The 18,529-nt window shown below is 37.8% G+C and overlaps 2 protein-coding genes across 5 annotated transcripts in view; one reads left to right on the forward strand and one right to left on the reverse strand.

The window, feature by feature from the left end:
• Positions 1-14,921, forward strand: hnrnpa3 (heterogeneous nuclear ribonucleoprotein A3). 3 transcript variants are annotated; one of them, XM_081369526.1, is made up of 12 exons: positions 1-84; positions 1,928-2,050; positions 3,270-3,416; positions 5,696-5,906; positions 7,406-7,495; positions 7,624-7,704; positions 7,811-7,870; positions 10,163-10,183; positions 10,253-10,297; positions 11,034-11,177; positions 11,259-11,329; positions 12,752-14,921. In XM_081369526.1, the coding sequence occupies exons 1-11, from the start codon at positions 79-81 to the stop codon at positions 11,309-11,311; spliced, it is 981 nt and encodes a 326-aa protein (XP_081225652.1). In that variant the 5' UTR covers positions 1-78; the 3' UTR covers positions 11,312-11,329; positions 12,752-14,921. The 3 variants fall into 3 exon arrangements, with proteins under 3 accessions (XP_081225652.1, XP_081225650.1, XP_081225651.1); XM_081369524.1 differs by having other exon boundaries at positions 10,163-10,297; XM_081369525.1 differs by having other exon boundaries at positions 10,163-10,297; positions 13,648-14,921.
• The window catches only part of nfe2l2a (nfe2 like bZIP transcription factor 2a), a 20,233-nt gene continuing 15,572 nt past the window's right edge, over positions 13,869-18,529 (reverse strand). The window contains exon 5 of one of the 2 annotated variants that reach the window (XM_081369521.1): positions 13,869-18,088. In XM_081369521.1, coding sequence (XP_081225647.1) covers positions 16,865-18,088 — 1,224 coding nt within the window. In that variant the 3' untranslated portion in view covers positions 13,869-16,864. The remainder of the gene's footprint in view (positions 18,089-18,529) is intronic. The other variant, XM_081369522.1, reaches the window with a different exon arrangement.

Below are 18,529 nucleotides of genomic sequence, written 5' to 3' on the forward strand. Positions count from 1 at the left end.
AATGGCCGAAGTGTGTCATTACACCAGCGCTTTATTCCGCGTGGCGTGCAGAGACCGAGGGGGCGCAAAAACTGCAGCATGGAGGTACAAATTTATCAATATTCCTGTTATTATATGGAGTGTGGAGAATTCATAATAATACATATCTTATGTGAGTTTATTAGAGTGCTTTGGTGTTAATGGTGCATTCTGCTGCTGTCATGTTGACCCAGCCGTGTGTCTCTGGCCGAGAGCAGAGCAGAGACTGAAAGCATACTGTTAAGACGGATATATTACTATTTTCAAACGAAACACGAAACTCTTGGTGTTACAGTTACTGTCTTAAACACCAAACCCGTGCCAGGCATGAACTCGTGGTTCAATTTTTAACGTGCTGCTAATGTTTTGGTTAGGGAGGGGGTTGTCGACTTTCGTCAACGGAATATTGAGCCTGTTGTTTTGCAAACATGACCGTATGAAATACACATACAATAATTTAATGTATAATTGTAATATTATCTCTAACAATATGGAGGAAACACGAAAAAGAAATCTAAAATGGCGCGTGAACTCGTTGGCAAGGAATGTTCTAGACGCTCCTCCTCCGCCTCCGGTTCATTTCCAACCGTCACCTCCTGAATTTAGTCTTTATCTCGGAAGAATGCGCGTGTAATCTTTGATCTTCGTGTACACAACATAGCTACTCTATTCCTTTAGATGTAATGCCATTGAAACCTTCTGCCACCGGCCGAAATACTAATCTTACTATGGTGTAGCAGTGTTGCCAACTATTTTCAAAGGAAAGTAGCTAACGCCTCCCCTAAAAGTAGCTAAATGTCGCTAGATGACGTCATACGTCAATTAGCATATTCATGACGTCATCGCGGCGTACTTTCGTTCTGCCTGCCTAATGTTTTTTCTCATTAAAATCATGCCTACATACTATATTTTAATATATAATATAATATAATATAATATAAAATAATATAATATAATATAATATAGGCTATATAGCCGAATGTCCAATAAAGCTGTTCTCATTTACTATATTTTTTTGTCAGACAATAGAACGAGTAGCTATTGAATGACTATTTTTTATATGTGTAAAATTATCTGAACTGAGAGAGTTCGGGAACTGAACTAAAGCACTGTGATAGTGAGTATTACAAGTAATAAGCACAAGAAAAGAAAGGAAAATAAAATGTTCAAACTAAATACTTTAAATATAAACAAAAGATAAGTGATAAGTCCATCCGTGGAAACAACACTGCTCATTCACGTCTGTTAGCTGCCGTGCTGCTGCCCTCAGCCATTCACAGAACAGGGTAGACGCAGAGAGAGGTGTGTGACGGCAAGGAGAAAGCAAACCTCGCGCTCGCAGGACTCATGCTGGCAACATTTGGAGGTTACTGAGGTTTGTTCAAAAAGTAGCTAGATTAGTCGCTAGTCGCTTTTTTGAAAAATTGTCGCTGAAGGGGTCTGAAAAGTCGCTAAAAATAGCGACAAAGGCGCTAAGTTGGCAACACTGTGGTGTAGGGTTAGCTAATGAATATTAACAAGGTTACGTTGACGTTGCGAGGTGATCTTTTGGATCGTCCAATCACGTGCTCAATTAATATTCATGAGTCAAGCCTTAGTAAGATAAGTTAATTGGCTAACTGACAATAGCCCACATTTCAAAGTCACTCTTTCAGCCAATTAGGAGGGATTGGTGGGCTTATGTCACTCAATCTAATGAATATTAAATTAGCCTTAATGTGCCAAAACCAACAACACCCATACATTCAGTGAACGCATGTCATTATCAGCTTTAAACACTTAATTTAATAGTTTTACAGCATTTATTCATCGTAAAGGGCCAGTTATCTGTCTAATGACGCATATTTGTAAAAAGGCAAAGGTTGAAGATAACAAGTCTGATATGTACCTGTGTGTTTTATGTGAACAGGGTCGAGTCAGTAAGGAGCCGGAGCAGCTCAGGAAGCTGTTTATTGGTGGACTGAGTTTCGAGACCACAGAGGACAGTTTACGAGCTCACTTTGAGCAATGGGGCAAACTCACAGACTGTGTGGTGAGTGGCCGTCAGATCACGTGCTTTTCAGTTTCGCTTTAGTGACTAAATGCATTCACTTTGAAATGCGTCTGCAGCAGATGCAATCCCAATTATTTCAATTAAAAACAATGAAGAAGAAAAAAAAAGTACCAGGTTCATCTCCAAAGCATCTTGGAGTATCATGCCATGGTATATGAATATAGTAATCATTCACTGAATTACCATAATACCATCTCACACTATCACTAGCTATGTTTCCATCCAAAGTTGGGAAATTGGTGCAAAATATCTGTAGTAAAAATGGAAGTTGCAACAATCGAGGAATACCACTGTGGCTCTTTTATCCTCCATCATAAATGAATTGTTTTCCATCAAGCAATGAAGTCACTTCTTTTTCAAAAAGGAGGTTTAAAAATGTTCAGACCTCGTCGTCCATCCAAACATACCCCTCTCTCTCTCTCTCTCTCTCTCTCTCTCTCTCCACCATTTTTCTGATCACATGATCTGTTGAGGCAGTCACATGATTCTTTTTTTTTCTTTTTGCACATAGACGGATTTATTCTGCAAATGCATTTCCATCACAGTTTGTGCCTATATCTTCTTATCAGATAAAAAAAATATCTGCCTCAAGTCAGTTTTTTGCATGCACATTTTTTAAATTTGTATTTGTGTGTGTGCATCTTGGCATTTCCACACTGTGTTTTTTATTTTATTTTATATGCAATATTCAGAAATTTGCATAAAAATAGGTTGATTGAAACATAGCTGCTGTAACGTATGGTGCCTACATAGTGTTTTTTTTTTAAATAAATATTTATTAACAATGGACCTTTGAATTATTGAAAATGGGTCATGCTGATATTCACGCATACAAACCTTTTAATTAATCTACTAACCAGCTTAATGAATCAACAACTTAGAATGTCTGTCAGCCAATCAGAATCAAGCATCCAACAGTTCCGTGTATGAGTTAATAATGCATATATAGACCCCTTTTCAGTTAGTAAACATGGTGACCTTTTTTGTGGGTGGAGCTCAGTTGGAGTAACTAAAATGTGAATCTCCTTATGTAGCTGAATCTGTGCTGGTTTGTATCGGCCACCTCCAGTTTTTCCTTTGTTTTGCCTCCAGCGAACGCCGTGACTCGCAAAAAGGGTGTATAGAAATACCACTAATAATAACAGCAACAAAACCACTGATATTGATGATATAATCATTGATTTTTTTCTTTCCTCAGGTAATGAGAGATCCAGCAAACAAGCGCTCGCGAGGTTTCGGCTTCGTGACGTACTCCTGTGGCGTGGAGGTTGACGCTGCAATGGCAGCTCGGCCACACAAAGTGGACGGTCGCGTCGTTGAGCCCAAACGGGCCGTTTCCCGAGAGGTACGGTTACATTCACTTAAAGGGGTGGTTGATTATGATTTCACTTTTTTCACTTTTCAAAGCAAAGCTGTGTGGAGAAGCCCATTTCCACCTCTATTGGGTTGGAGAAGCAGGCGGCAACCACTGACGCCTAATTTCCAAGTCTGCTGGAAAGCTATGCAGTCCATCAGTGCTGTTGCAACCAGCAACACTACATCTACGTACCCTCCTGACCACTGTACTAAATACAGATAAATCTTCGTTAACTTGAAGCTATCCTAACTGATGCAATACTATGCGTGTTAGCTCGTACCGAGGGCGTGGTGAGCTGGAACCTGCTTACGTCACGCAGTACCGCAAACATCCAATGGGAAAATTCAACTGCAGTAGCCACCGTTCAACCTGAAGAGGGCAGCACTCAGATGTTTTTACACCATATATTGTAGAATTAAAACACTTTATACCCAAATGTCAAAAAGTTACTCGAATCAATGAACAGCACTAATAAAGCCCCGTTAAAAAAAGTTGGTTTAGGGTTTAGTTACCCTTTAAAGAAATCGTTTTTTAAGGACTACAACAAACGGCTGGTAGAGACTACACGACATTCCTCCCGGGTTAGTGACATCACCAACCCTAAAATTTACATAAACCCCGCCCCCGGGGGCGTGATTTATAGATTATCAAGACAAAATATGCTAATCAATGACTAGAAGATAACTACACATAAGCTACATTAATTCAACTAAACATTCAGAAATGTCCTGTTGCTTCTACATGTTGTCACTTCTTCTTGAGTCTCTCCATCATTGTCTGACTCCGGTTTGAACATAAACATTGACATTTTCAGTGCGTGTCTGTGTGAGGTAAAAGGAGACAAGCTCCTGAAGCTCCGCCCCCTGTGCCAGGAGCATCAGCTCATTTGCATTTAAAGGGACAGACACAAAACGGTGCGTTTTTGCTCACCCTCAAAAAGTGACAATTTTAACATGCTATATACAAATATCTGTGGGGTATTTTGAGCTAAAACTTCACATACACACTCTGGGGACATCAGAGACTTATTTTACATCTTGTGAAAAGGGCATTATACCACTCCTGTAAAACATTGAGCTGCACATGGAGTATATAATTTCTCTCAATTATGAGTTCATTTCTTGCAGTTTAGACTTCTTTCTCTGAATTGTGAGTTTTGAATACAATTCTGACTTTATTTCTTGCACTTCAGAGTTAATCTCTAGTGATTTTGAGTTTAACTCGAAATTCAGAATTGCAAGATGCTGACTCAAAATCGCAAGAAATAAACTCTGAATTGCCAGAAATAAAGCCAGAAACTCACAGCTCTGAGAAAGAAAGTCTGAATTGCACTATAAATATATTTTATATAATTATATTTTGTTTCTTTATGGTTTTTTGAGGCTTTTTTGAGTTTTAATTACTCTCAAAAAGTTTTTATTTTATTTTGTCCATTGAAATTAATTTGACAAATCAATTTGAAAAAGTATTAGAATTCTGAGAAAGAAAGTCTGAATTGAAGATCATTTTGAGCGTTAGGGTTTACATTAAAAAAAGCACATTATTTTTCACACACTCCATTATTGCAGCACCTCTATTGTCAGTCTGTCTGAAACACTCTGATTTATACAAAGCCCCTCCTCCTGAACAGCTCAGAGTGCTCTGATTGGCCAGCAGACTCAGTGCGTTGTGATTGGCCAGACTTCTCAAGCGTATCAGAAATGTGACCCTTACCATGATGGTGAGCTTCAGCTTCTGAAGCAGCAGTAAACACACAGCTAATATTTCACATTGAGATGTGGACGTTTGCAGAGGTTTGGTAAATCTGAACTTGGATCGAGGGTTTTAGGCAGGTCTGGATCAGTGTTTATGTTAGAATAAATCCCATTGTGGGAGACTATGAGCTTTATAACTTTACAGATCTCATATATGCAGGAACAGATACATTACACACTAAAGGAAAAGAAAAACATTAAAAAGCATCATATGACCTTTAAGATATCTTTAATTAAGATGAAAAGTACCGATCAAAAGTACCGGTCAGAAGTCTCTTCTGCTCATCAAGGCTGCATTCATTTGATCAAAAATATGGAAAAAACAGTAATATTGTGAAATATTATTACAATTTAAAATATTGGTTTTCTATTTGAATATACTTCAAAATATAGCCTAATTTATTTCTGTGATGCAAAGCTGAATTTACATCAGCGATTACTCCAGGCTGCGGCGTCACATGATCCTTCAGAAATCACGATTCTACTATAAATGAATGCACTTTGATTATGCAGGACTCTAATAGACCCGGAGCCCATCTGACAGTGAAGAAGATCTTTGTGGGGGGAATCAAGGAAGACACAGAGGAGTATCACATCCGGGAGTACTTTGAGCCGTTCGGGAAGATCGAGACCATCGACATAATGGAGGAGCGTTCGACTGGGAAAAAGAGAGGATTCTGCTTCGTCACCTTCGATGATCATGATACTGTGGATAAAATTGTTGGTGAGTTTAGATGGAAATCATTTACTTTCATCTGCTAGTCACACACTGACTGACTGACAGAATCAATAGTTTATGGGTAAATTAGTGCATCTAAAACTATTAAAACAGCATTGTGCTGATTGTTTTTTAATTATGCAGCTTATATGAACTGCCGTTGATTGATATATTACATGGACTATTTGTACTTATTACAATTTTTGCAAAATACTATTTAAGTGATTGCAAAAAAAGTGGTTAAAATTAAAACTCAATAATACACTAGAATAAACATGTTCCCTAAAAATTCAATGTATTTTTAGCTAAAATCTTCATGTTGATGTACAGTAGTGGCCAAAAGTGATGTGCGGATCACTCTTTACTCAAATATTATTAAAAATGTGTTAAAGATTTTGTAAGCTCTTGTGTAGTTGTACTTGGTGATTATTGTGTTACTTGTGACACAATTTTTGGCCAGGCTGCCATAAAAAGAAATTATGGAAACACTTAACAATAACGTTTCATTAGTTAGCATGAACTAATGATGAACTGCACTTCTGCAGCATTTATTAATGTTAATTTCAGTATTTACTAATGCATTATTAAAATCAAAAGTTGTATTTGTTAGCATTAGTTAATACACCATGATCTAACATGAATGACAATGAACTGTATTTTTATTAACAAAGATTAAATAAATACTGTAACAAATGTATTGCTCATTGTTAGTTCATGTTAGTTAATACATTAACTAATGTTATAAAATGAGACCTACTCAAATCAATGAACAGCACTAATAAAGCCCTGTTAAAAAAAGTTGGTTTAGGGTTTAGTTGCCCTTTAAAGAAATCGTTTTTTAAGGACTACAACAAACGGCTGGTAGAGACTACACGACATTCCTCCCGGGTTAGTGACATCACCAACCCAGGACATTCATGTGTACAGTTCACATGAATGACAATGAACTGTATTTTTATTAGCAAAGATTAAATAAGTACTGTAACAAATGTATTGCTCATTGTTAGTTCATGTTAGTTAATACATTAACTAATGTTATAAAATGAGACCTTATTCTAAAGTGTTACCGTAATTATGAACACATGCAAAAACGAGAGAATCAGCTAAATATAACTGATGATGTTGCAGTCAGTGTAAGCTTTTCCCTGTGATCTTTATTCTGTGTTTCATTTGATGTTGTTGTCTTGCATGCTAAAATAAAAAAATGTTTTTTTTGGCACATAATTTCCTAAAATGATAAATACCTTAACCAAGTTTAGTGTTTTGTTCTTTCTTCATATTTAAATTATTCAAAAAGCCTAAAATATTGTCTTCATATTTTGAGTGTTTAATCGAACTTGTACGTCGATAATTTTGGCCATAACTGTATAAAAGTTCACAAACATGCTGTGTCAACTACCCATGTTATGTCAGGAAATACCCGTTCTTACAGGTTTTATACAGTAGCTGAGCAAACAGATCTTTGTTTTGCCTTTTTAAAATGATTTTTTTCCCCTTTTCATCAGCACAAAAATATCACACAATCAACTCTCATAACTGTGAAGTAAGAAAAGCCCTTCCAAAGCAGGAGATGCAGTCTGGATCCAATCAGAGATGTAAGTAGCATGTCTAATAGAAATAGACATTTTGAAAGGTTCATGATAAATTGTTACTGTAATATTCCAAGCATTGCATGTGGTTATTGTTAATCATATATAACGTGCTGTGCCGGATGCGTCCTCAGATCGCGGTGGCGGTGGGGGTGGAGGTGGAGATAATTTCATGAACAGAGGAGGAAACTTCGGAGGTGACAACTTTGGCAGAGGTGAGATGACATGTGATACTGTACATCTGATCCTGTGTGGGAGTGTGTAGAGCACGACCTCAGGTGTGAATAACACTAAACACACTGAACCCTGTATCTTTTACAGGAGGGTACGGAGGAGGAGGAGGCCGGGGTGGATACGGAGGAGACGGATACAACGGATTTGGTGGGGACAGTATCATGACACTCACATGATCAATAAGCAAAAAATCTGACTCTCTGATAAAACGTGTTGTAACAAACAGGGAAAGGCCAGGCTGAAGCTAGTGGCTCAAAGTGCAAGGGTTTTAATAAGTGAAAAGAGCTTAACAAAAAGGTAATTTAAATGAAACAAAAACACGAAATATGAACATGACCAAAAAACAGGAACACAGACGTGGAACAAATCCAGCAACAACAACTGACAAAACACAGTAAAGGAAAACATTGGTGTATTTATACGCTAGAAAACTAGAAACACCTGGGCTATTTTCATATCAATACAAATATTTGATCAATAATCGCCTTAAAAAATAATCTATTATCCGATTATATCGTCTACTCGAGCCCCGCCCGCGGCCGGATACAACATGCATGTTGAGTTATATAATGATAACCTTTGATTTAGTTAGTTTAATGTAATCATTGAAATGTTAAAGGTTTTACTTTGGTTAGTTTGAGCTTAAACTAACATGAAACATTAGCTTCGCTGTTGTGTTAGTGTTGCTGAACATTTCCACACTGTTCTTATCGAATTTGTGTTTGAAATTAATTTCGTTTTGTGAGAAGAACAATTTAATACAATTGAACAGAACCAAATTTGGTGATTAGAATGAAACCCATGTTTCTCTTTCTTTTTGCCGTTATTGCCTGAGTAGATGCATTTCACGGTGATAAGTTTAATTTACTTAATTATAACGTATAGCACTGTTTTAAAACTTGTATTCAAGCTATAATGTGTATATATCATTTTAATTACAATGGACATACTTTGTGATTTTTTTTTATTTTTTTTGTTTTGTTTTTTTATTATGTACACTATTTAAATTAATATTCAGAAACAGCTGCTGTTGCATAGGCTGTTACCATTTTGTTCTGATGAACTTTTATTAGACTGCAGGCCAAAATAAAATAATGAATAAATAAATACATTATTTTTAAAATGGGAGATAATACTGCTATTCCAAATTTATAGGATACGGTTAAATTCTTTCGCCTGGAAAAAAAAATCGCATAAAAATTAATAGCAACATCATCTTAGGTACAATACAAAACATCAAATAAAGATGTGTAATAAAGAAAAAATATTTGACTAAGTTCTGAAAGTAAGGATAAATGATGTTTGACAGGAAGCACAGTCGCATACACAGACACACGTTGCCGTTAGAGCAGTCAGGTAATTAAAACACAGATCAGGCTACTTTAAGTTACAAAAGTTATTCTGTCAAGATAAGTGCTTTTCCTTTTCTTTTGTTCTTTGATTAAAATTGATGACAGGTGGCAGCAGGTTTAGCTATTCAGTGTTGCTTTAAAGAATGGCTTAAAATTGCATTAAAATGTGCACACAGGAATCGATAAGCAAAATCGAAATGTTAATTTGATCACAAATACCCGATTCCTGACCTTAAGTAGGCCTATCTGATGCCAGAATTGGAATAGATTTTCTATTCCTAACCCTACTAACTAATAATCTATAGAAAATATTGAACTCATGCTTTTGCATGTGAATAAATATGTGAAATATGTTTGTCATTTTTCCCGATATCGTCGATGATCTTCTGATCGTACTTGCGAGACACTGTTGATATATGATAATATCGTTATATCGCCCAGCTCTACTGGGAACGATAATGGGAAAATCAACAGCAAAACTACAAGACGACTATAAAACGGCAACTGAAAACAGGAAATAACCAAATACAAAAGAAAAATAAAAGTCCAAATTGAACGCATGACGCGTGTTTATTTGCAGTAAACTTGCTGTTCATTTTTGCCAGATTTGCACCAATGTTGACCAGAAAAAGCAAAAGAAAATGTTCAAAGCTGAAAAAGTATATTTTATATTTAAAAAGTATATATAAAGAGTTAAGATGCAAAAGCCTCTAAGTGTCATGTGAAATTTTCTTCTGGAATGATCATTTTTATCAAGCTCGTATATTTAAGTTCAGTAATTTCACTTAAATGGCAATTAATAGGTAATTTCCATTGCCATTTAAGTGAAATTACTGAACTTAAATATACAAGCTTGATAAAAATGATCTTTCCAGAAGAAAATTTCAGATGGCACTTAGAGGCTTTTGCATCTGAACTCTTCATATATTTTATGAAGTGATAAAAAACCAAGGAAGTGGTACAAATGAAGTCTCAATCCAAATGAAGTGCTAACTTATCCCAATCAACCAGTCAGTCACCTTCCCCGAGAGCCAGACTGAGAGGATGATCACTGAAGTGCCGGTGTGTGCTGTGTTTGCGACGGCAGGGAATAATAACTATGGAGGAGGTTCTGGCGGTGGAGGGGGTCGCGGGGGGTACGGCGGAGGTCCTGGATACGGTAACCAAGGCGGAGGAGGATTTGGAGGATATGACAACTACAATGATGGCAGGAATTTTGGAGGTACATTATCGTTAAAGCTAAGACAAACACTTGACAGGTGGTTGGGGGGAGGGGCTAAACAAGAGGGCTCGGTGATGTCATCGTACAATGGAAGTCGTTTTAGAGGCGGAGCAACATGTTATATTCTGACTAAAGATGAGCTTTTTTTGTGATGACATGGACCGACGAATCATTTAATTGAAACAAATGATAAAAAATACACTAGCGTTCTAATGTTTGGAGTCAGTACGATTTTTAATCATGTTTCTGATGTCTCGTTTGCTCTCAAAGGCTGCGTCAAAAATACTGCAAAAACAGTAATATTGTGAAATACTACAATTTAAAATGAACTTTTTTTTTATACTGTTAACAATTTATTCCTGTGATCAAAGCCTTCAGTGTCACATGATCCTTCAGAGATCATTCCAATATGATGATTTGATGCTCAAAAAAACATTTATGATTATTATCAGTGTTAGTAAATGTTGTACTATCAGTTGTGCAGCGTTATGTTTTCGTGTTTCTTTTGATGAATAGAAAGTTAACAGCATTTATGCGACCTATTTTTTTGTAATAATGTAATGCAAGTCTTTACTGTCGCTTTTGATTGATTTAATGCATCTTTTCTGAATAATTAAAAAATGGTAAAATACTCATAGAATAAAAAAAATGTATATAGTAGAATCATAAATGTGCATTGAAATGATCTTCACTGTGGCTTATTCAGATTAGTTGTGCTGTTGCACCTTCATCACAGGTAACTTTGGTGGCAGTGGTGGTGGAGGAGGAGGAGGAGGAGGAGGAAACTACAATGATTTCGGGAATTACGGAGGACAACAGTCCAACTACGGCCCCATGAAGGGAAATAACTTCGGAGGAAGGAACTCAGGACCTTATGGAGGTAAATAGCGTATAGATATGTATATATATATATATCCATCTCACTGTGTTTTGGCCTGACCCTCTGCACTGTTGTGCTCAGGTGGATATGGCTCTGGTGGAGGAGGCGGCGGGTATAACTCCAGGAGATATTAACACACCAGCTTATCTGTGGTAAGTTCAGCGCCGACACACGCTGCGTCCCGAATCACATACTGTATAGTAGGTGCTACATCCGGTTTGAAACTTAATTCACGGCTGTTAAAAAAAAGTATGTTCTATATAGTATGAATGTGTGTAGTATGAATTCAATTCGGACGTACTTCATCTGCCATGATCCTCCATTCTCAAATCCTCTCCAGTGTCCAGATGAGATTCTGATCATATGATCGTTTTTCAATAGTATTCGAACATACTACTCTGTTGGCGGACTTAAGACCCTATCATTTTTATTGTATCACAAATTCCGTTTGATATTTTTCTGAATTCCGTTTTTTTTTTTTTTTTTTTTTTTTACTTTTTCGTTTTTTTCCGTTTACATTTTTTTGGACTACAAAATATTTTGTAATCAAAAAGCATGTCTAATCAATTTAAATCATGAAACTTATACAATTTAAAAGTTTAACAAAAGTTACAATTTTAGTGTCCTATTAAAATACGTTTAAAAAAAAAATCTCAAATTCCGTTTTAATTTGAACAAATTCTGTGTTTTCTGTTTTAAGATTTCTGGATTCCATTTTAATGGTTTAATTACATTTTAATAATCTAAAAGCATCTAAATAACTGAATTCATAAAAACAACAACATTTATTATTATTATCATTTATTTAATAATATTTATTTATAATTTTTTTTGGCAATCAAATTACGCCATAAAACAATAATTTATTTTTTAATCATCTGAAATGAACCAAACTTTTTTTTGTCAAAGAAAGTGCTGCACAACAGAACTTTACTGTTAAAATTACAAAATGGAAGAAAATTTGTTGTATTCATTTGTTGTTGTTGTTAGTGTTAGTATTATTATCACATTGAGACGTAGCTAAATTCTACTGTACCGCAGTAATATATTATATAATATATAATATAAGTCACAATTTCTTCAAGTTAACCCAAACTTTTATTTTGACGGGTTGCTGGAAAGAGTCTCTGTGTTTGTATGACGATAGTTGTTCTCAAATGAAACGGTAAAATGCTGGTGAAGTGACTCTGGAGATGAAGTTCATGCATTCATATAGTGAGGTGTCAGAGGCTGAGAACACAGCGTGCTTCAGTGTGTGTGTGCTAAAATTAGACATGCAGGACTCATATTTAAATAGTGTTTTTGTGGTTTAATATTCACAGACACTAGTTTATATCAACTATCTGATTTAAATGCACTGACCTTTTTATTTATTCAAATTCCGTGACATTCCGTGTCACACAGGAAATTCCGTTTTAATGAGTGGATTCCGTGATTCCGTCGGCTGAATCCAGACTGTTGTTTAGCCCACTATACAGTATGAAAGCTGGCATATTCGGACGCAGCCACAGACTCCACAGAAGTGTACCACAGGATGATGACTTGTGATGTTTTACCGTGTGTGTGTTCAACAGGCTTCAGATCCAGAGTTAGATGGTGATGAGGAGAGATGAGAGGAAAGATTACTGAGGGCCAAGATCTGCCAGTTATAGCTCTTTCCGCAGCGGTGTGTGTTTAACGTTGGCCGCGCGAGAGTAGCGTGTGTTAGTTAGTGTATGTACTGTACATTCCTTACTGCTGCATTTCACCCGCTCGAATTTTCTTTGTGCTTATCTCTTACCCTCAATCCTTTGTGAATGTTTTTTCTTTTTCTTTTTTTTTTGAGCGTTTTTGAGAGTGGAAAAAATATTATGTTATCAAACACTGTAGTCAGAGTAGTTCAAAATGATATGTTGTGAGTATGCAATATGTTGTGGCCTTGAGTATATTATTTGGAGGGCTTTTAATTTTTTGATTTGAAGACAGTGTAACGTGTATTTTTATATATTGTGAGCATACAGTACATGTGTTGTTTATCTCTGAATGATAAACAGAGTAGACTTTATCAGATCTGAGGGCATGTAACATGTCAAACCTGTAAAGACCCAAGTCTAGATTGTTTAACTATTTTGACATTTGAAAAAAAGAAACCAGTTGAAATAAAGTTGTGCTCTAGTAATAATGAAGTTTAGTGCGTCATTGAGTCTGAAAGCGAGTGCAGCTGTCCTGAGCGCGTGATGTTGTTGTGTATGAGAGTAGAAAGGCCTTCAGGCCGAGACAGACGAACTGACAACAGGACAGCCTCCACTGGACCAGTGTGTCTAGCGTCTGTTTTGGACAGGAGGAGGGCTAGCGGAGAGCCAATGCTAGCGGAGAGCCAAGGCTAGCGGAGAGCCAAGGCTAGCGGAGAGCCAATGCTAGCGTGAGGATGAGGGTTTGAGGCAGACAGAAGACGAGGAAGGTAAGAGTAACTCTTCTGCTTAATTTACAGATGGGAAAAGCAGCGCCCGGTCTACAGTAAGTGTCTGAAAGTCTTTTCAGCGACGGTTCTGGATGGGTAAGATTAATACGTGCAAGATATATGGTGATTTGATAAAGAGATCCTCTCATAGTCCCACCGAGAGATTCAGAAACCACATTGGGCTCAAGTGTAGACCATGGTGTGTGGATGAATCTCACAAACCTGGGGTCTTATTTCACCTTACAATCAAAAGAAGATTTTTGTTTTTTTGATATCATATATATCAAATTATATTCTGAGTAAAGAAAATTAAGCCAAGTCAATGCAATGTGACAGTTCTCATTACTATAATGCAAAAAAAAGTCAAATTCTAAATACTTTAGTGTGAAATAAAACATTCTAGTATATTATAAATGTACAAAATATGTATTTATTGTGTGTTGCCATTGACTTAAGCTGTTTTTTTTGTGTGGTACTTTTAGTAGTATAATAGAACTAAATATTAAGGTGCGGCCACATTTACAATTGTTCAGTGGATTTTCGTGGGCGATCCAGTCATGTCAGTAGGAATCCACACCAATGGAAGTTTTTTTAATGGTGAAACATGTACCCACGCAGATTTCACAACGGCTTGAAGTTGTCACGGGGATTCACTGTGATGCCCAAGAGAAATCTGCCCGGTTTGAAAGTGACTTCAGACAATATCAATAATAGACCCTTGACCCTTTGTTTTTTTGGCCACAGAATGCCACCAAGATTTCTGCACACGTCAATAGTGTAGCGATTCATGACTGCATTTTGACTGCAGAAATTCACTGTACAAGGGTAATAAATGTGACCGCTGTGCTGTAAATCTAATTAATAATTAATTTAAAGAATTAGCAAATTTCTGACTGGCAGCTTTCAGGGTATTGAGTTAGGGGTGGAATGTGACCCGGCTTATTTTTATGAGATTCATTCACTGATGTACGAGTGAGGACATTTTCGCTGAATATTCATTCACTTACAGGAATCTCCGTCACTTGACAGGAACTTCCATGAACTGTGAAATTTTTTGTAGTATTTTGCCAGTTAATATTAATATGCACTGGCACTGGATGTTTATAACATGACAGTATACTGTATTTTTTTGTGTGTGTGAGGGATGTTTTGTAATTCAGGGTAAATCCATATTTATATCTACATATTCACACAATATTTTCTTAAGAAGTTTTATAGTCTTAAGACATCACTCATAATGTCGTAATGAATATATGTGATTGCATTGCCAAATGTTGACTGTTTAATAAAAACATTTGAAACGCCCTGGGAATGTTTAATTTTCTGTGTTGTTTTTGTGTGTGCGCAGAGCCTTTTCTTCTCACACACTGCTTATCTGTCTCCAAAACCTGTCATGGGGACTTTGTTCCCCTGACCCTGAATTAAGGTCATGACCATTGGTAAATGTTTAAGATACAGTTGCCCTAGAAAAGTCACATGCTCACACTCTTTAAACTCAAGAATTGTAACATTTAACAAGCAACCAGATTTGAGAAATCGATCGTGTACTGTACCATATAACCCATGGGCTCTAGGATGGGTCTGTTAATAAGATGCTAGTTTAATGCTGTCATAAGAACAAAAGCATTCATTCGAAGATTTATAACCTTTTTTATCATGCATTAAGCTGTAGATAGTGTAAAGATCCTACATTATGATGTACATACAGGCTTTGAACAGGTTGACCCTGTTTGTGTTGCGTGACTTGCTGACAATGTAGAATCGCTGTAGTGTGAAAGAGAGGGCTTGGTGTGTTCAAAGGTGGTGTGTGTGTGGGCGAAAGTGCCTGGCAGTGCAAACAACTGCTCTTTACTGGTGCACTTTGTCCAGCATAGCTTTAATGAAGGCATGTCTATCATGGGACGCTGCCAAACAGTCCAGATCTGTTGCATAACACTGGGAGATTGGGGCTGTTTGGTTGAGGGAAATGGACAAAAATGGCCTTTTCACCCTCAAAGGCTTATGGTTTTGTTAAATCTCAAGAATCGTGGTGGATGTTGTAAGCATGTAGTGTTTCACGGTGTTGGTGGTGAGCCAAAATGGAAAGAAAACTAACAATTTTAGCTCAAAACCTTCGACGATGGATTATGATTTAATGGCGGATAATACACAGCGGCCTCACACAGTATTTGGACTGTTGAGCTACACTTAAACTGGACTAATGTCACTGCATCTGATAAAATATCTGCAGACAAAAGCCATTTTTCACTCTTCACCTTTACATCATCATGATACAAATAGTTTTGTCTTAATTTACAGTGAACAGTATTACTTTTGCAGTACACATGTTGTGCCATTGTTCTCTAAAATATATAGGTCACCTCTTTTGATACTTTATATATGATGACTTAATCGATTTCGACTCTGCTTCCTTGTTCCTGATTGTTAATATCCACTTCCTCTTTCGCTCCATTTGTTGACCGTCATCAAACCAACCGTGTCATCACACACCAACTTCCATTCAAGACCACATTGGACTTTACTGGTTTAAATATTTATTTAATATAAAGCCATAAAGTCAAGAGATAAAATAGCAATAGAATAGTAAATTAAGATATAAAAACTGACATAAGTGCAGACTTAAAATGATCATAACCATTTTTAGCATACTAAAACAAGATCTATTTATGTACAATACATTTGTTCCTATCTCAATAGCAAATAAAGTATAAATGTATTTACAAACCATATAGGTAAAAGAATCTCAGAGAAAATATAAAGAAGTATAAAATCCAACAGAGATTAAGAATATTAGGAAAGTAGAATACGCAAAACGTATATAATAGTTCTGCCATTTCAACAGTTGATGTATAAGCAAAATACGCTCCTATTTAGTTGTTTCCTTTGCGTAAAACTTACACCGTGTCCTAACCAGTTGTGTGATAAGTTTCTGGAGGCGACGGTGTTCTCGTCACTAGATGCGACTAAACTGCACCAAAAATCAGAACATGGTTGATGTTTAATGTGCAGCACATTTGTGGACCAATGAGATTCCATCGTGGGCGGAGCTACCCACCTCAATGCTGCACAAATTAAAGCCAATTGATTGACAAACTGTCCTGTGGCTGGTTAGCACAAACACACTGACGTGGAGGAGCCTTTTCTGCTTTATTGCGTCATGCCTGGTCAGGACACAGTGTTAGCAAGAGAAAAGCAGTACCAAAAAACAGAAGCAAGTGTGGAAGGAGAGAAAAGAAGAAAAACAGAGCTAGTTGTTCTTAACGAGAGTCTTTTTAAGGCGAGGAACGAGGAAAACGGTGCCGTCCGCGGTGTGCTGAAGGGAGTATTCGTTGGGTGAGAAAGGCTTGCCTTGCTCGTCTCGAAGCATACCGAAGACCTCTTGGTACAGGGTACTCAGCTGCTGTTTCATCTCTCTCAGACTGGTGCTACGCTCGCTCTTCTCCTTCTTCAGCCGGTCCTTCTCCTCCTTCAGCGAGTCCAGCTCGTACTCCAGGCCCACGATGTTCTCCATCTTCCGCTTGCGGCAGTTTTGCGCGGCGACCTTGTTCTTGCCCCGGCGCCGGATGTCTCGGATGAGGGCGAGTTGGGCCTCGTTGAGCTGGTGCTTGGACATCATCTCGTTGAAGTCATCCACGGGCAGATTGATGATCATGTCCACGGTCAACGGGATCTGCAAGGCTTTTGCTCTCTGCTCATCACGGGAGAGCCGGGCCTCAGAGCGCTTCTTCTGCTTGTCTTTGGTGAAGGGAGGTTTGGAAAAGCCACTGGCCTCCACCGGCTCCGTCTTTGGGTTCTTTGCTTTCATCTCCTGTTGCTCTGCGGAGGATTTCTCTGAGAGAGACGTCTGAGCTTCGTCAGTAAGGTAAACCAGCGGGAATATCTCGGTGTAATCGGACTCCATGCTTCCCGGACTACCGTCCATCTCTTCAGAGTCGGAATCACTAAAACCGAAGGATTCATCTCCGTTTAAGGACTTCCCCGGGGAGCTCGTGTGAGGACTGGAGTCCAGCGACAAGCCAGAATCAGAATCTGCGAATTCCACCATTGGTTCTGGTTTTCCTGAGCTGAAGTTTCCTGGTGAAAAGCTTTGAAGATCCATGGGGTTTACAGGAGGATCGTTGGCAATCTCGGCCAGTTGGTTGACCATATGTCCTCCGTCGCATGTGAGAGGGCAACTGTTCACTTTTGCCTCCATCTCAGGATAAAACAGCTCATTAAACTCTTCAGGCCCGAACTCGGCTCCCACATCCGGGACGTTCAGACTCATCTGGCTGAGGTTGGGCGACACCATGTTGCTGAAGGATCCATCATAGGTGTTGACGTATTCAGGAGGACACACCTCGGTCTGGGCGGACGAGAGATGGTCCATCCCGGGCAGATATTGGCTGTAGCTTGGGTTCTGTGCTTCTCCGGAAAGTTTTATAAATCCATCCATATTTAATGTGTCCTGCATCTGCATGTTGAGACACTGCTAAAAATACAAAAGAGAAGCATATCAACACCGTAATCAAATGTGAAGACTTGTATAAGACAAACTGGGTTTACAATATGAGTTGGGAACAAAGCATTGTTACACTCTTGCCCATTGTCTGGGAAATTGGCAGTGACAGTTGCTTAAACTTAATTGTTTCTACGCTTGATCGGCTAGGTAACGTTGTAACTTGATGCTTCACTCCAATTCAGTGCATTGGGGAATGTCGACGTGAGTCATATGAAAAGACCTTAACTTTAAACTAGGGCTGCCGCTTAATAGTCGACTAGAAGAGGCTTGGCCGACTAAGGTTTTATTAGTCGGTTAGTCGCAAATCCGAACATTCGCCTATCATTCTTGGACCTCAAATAAGGCATATCACTTGAAACATGTAAGTAGTAGCAACTTTACAAGTCTGCACACTCTAATGCTCACCTAGAT

Source organism: Scardinius erythrophthalmus (assembly GCF_964197995.2).
Source record: "Scardinius erythrophthalmus genome assembly, chromosome: 6".
Lineage (NCBI taxonomy): Eukaryota > Metazoa > Chordata > Actinopteri > Cypriniformes > Leuciscidae > Scardinius > Scardinius erythrophthalmus.

Coding starts and splice junctions, on each gene's coding strand:
- hnrnpa3 (XM_081369524.1), top strand. Junction 5,907..7,405: donor TACTGTGGATAAAATTGTTG/GTGAGTTTAGAT, acceptor CCTTTTCATCAG/CACAAAAATATCACACAATC. Junction 11,178..11,258: donor GAACTCAGGACCTTATGGAG/GTAAATAGCGTA, acceptor TGTTGTGCTCAG/GTGGATATGGCTCTGGTGGA.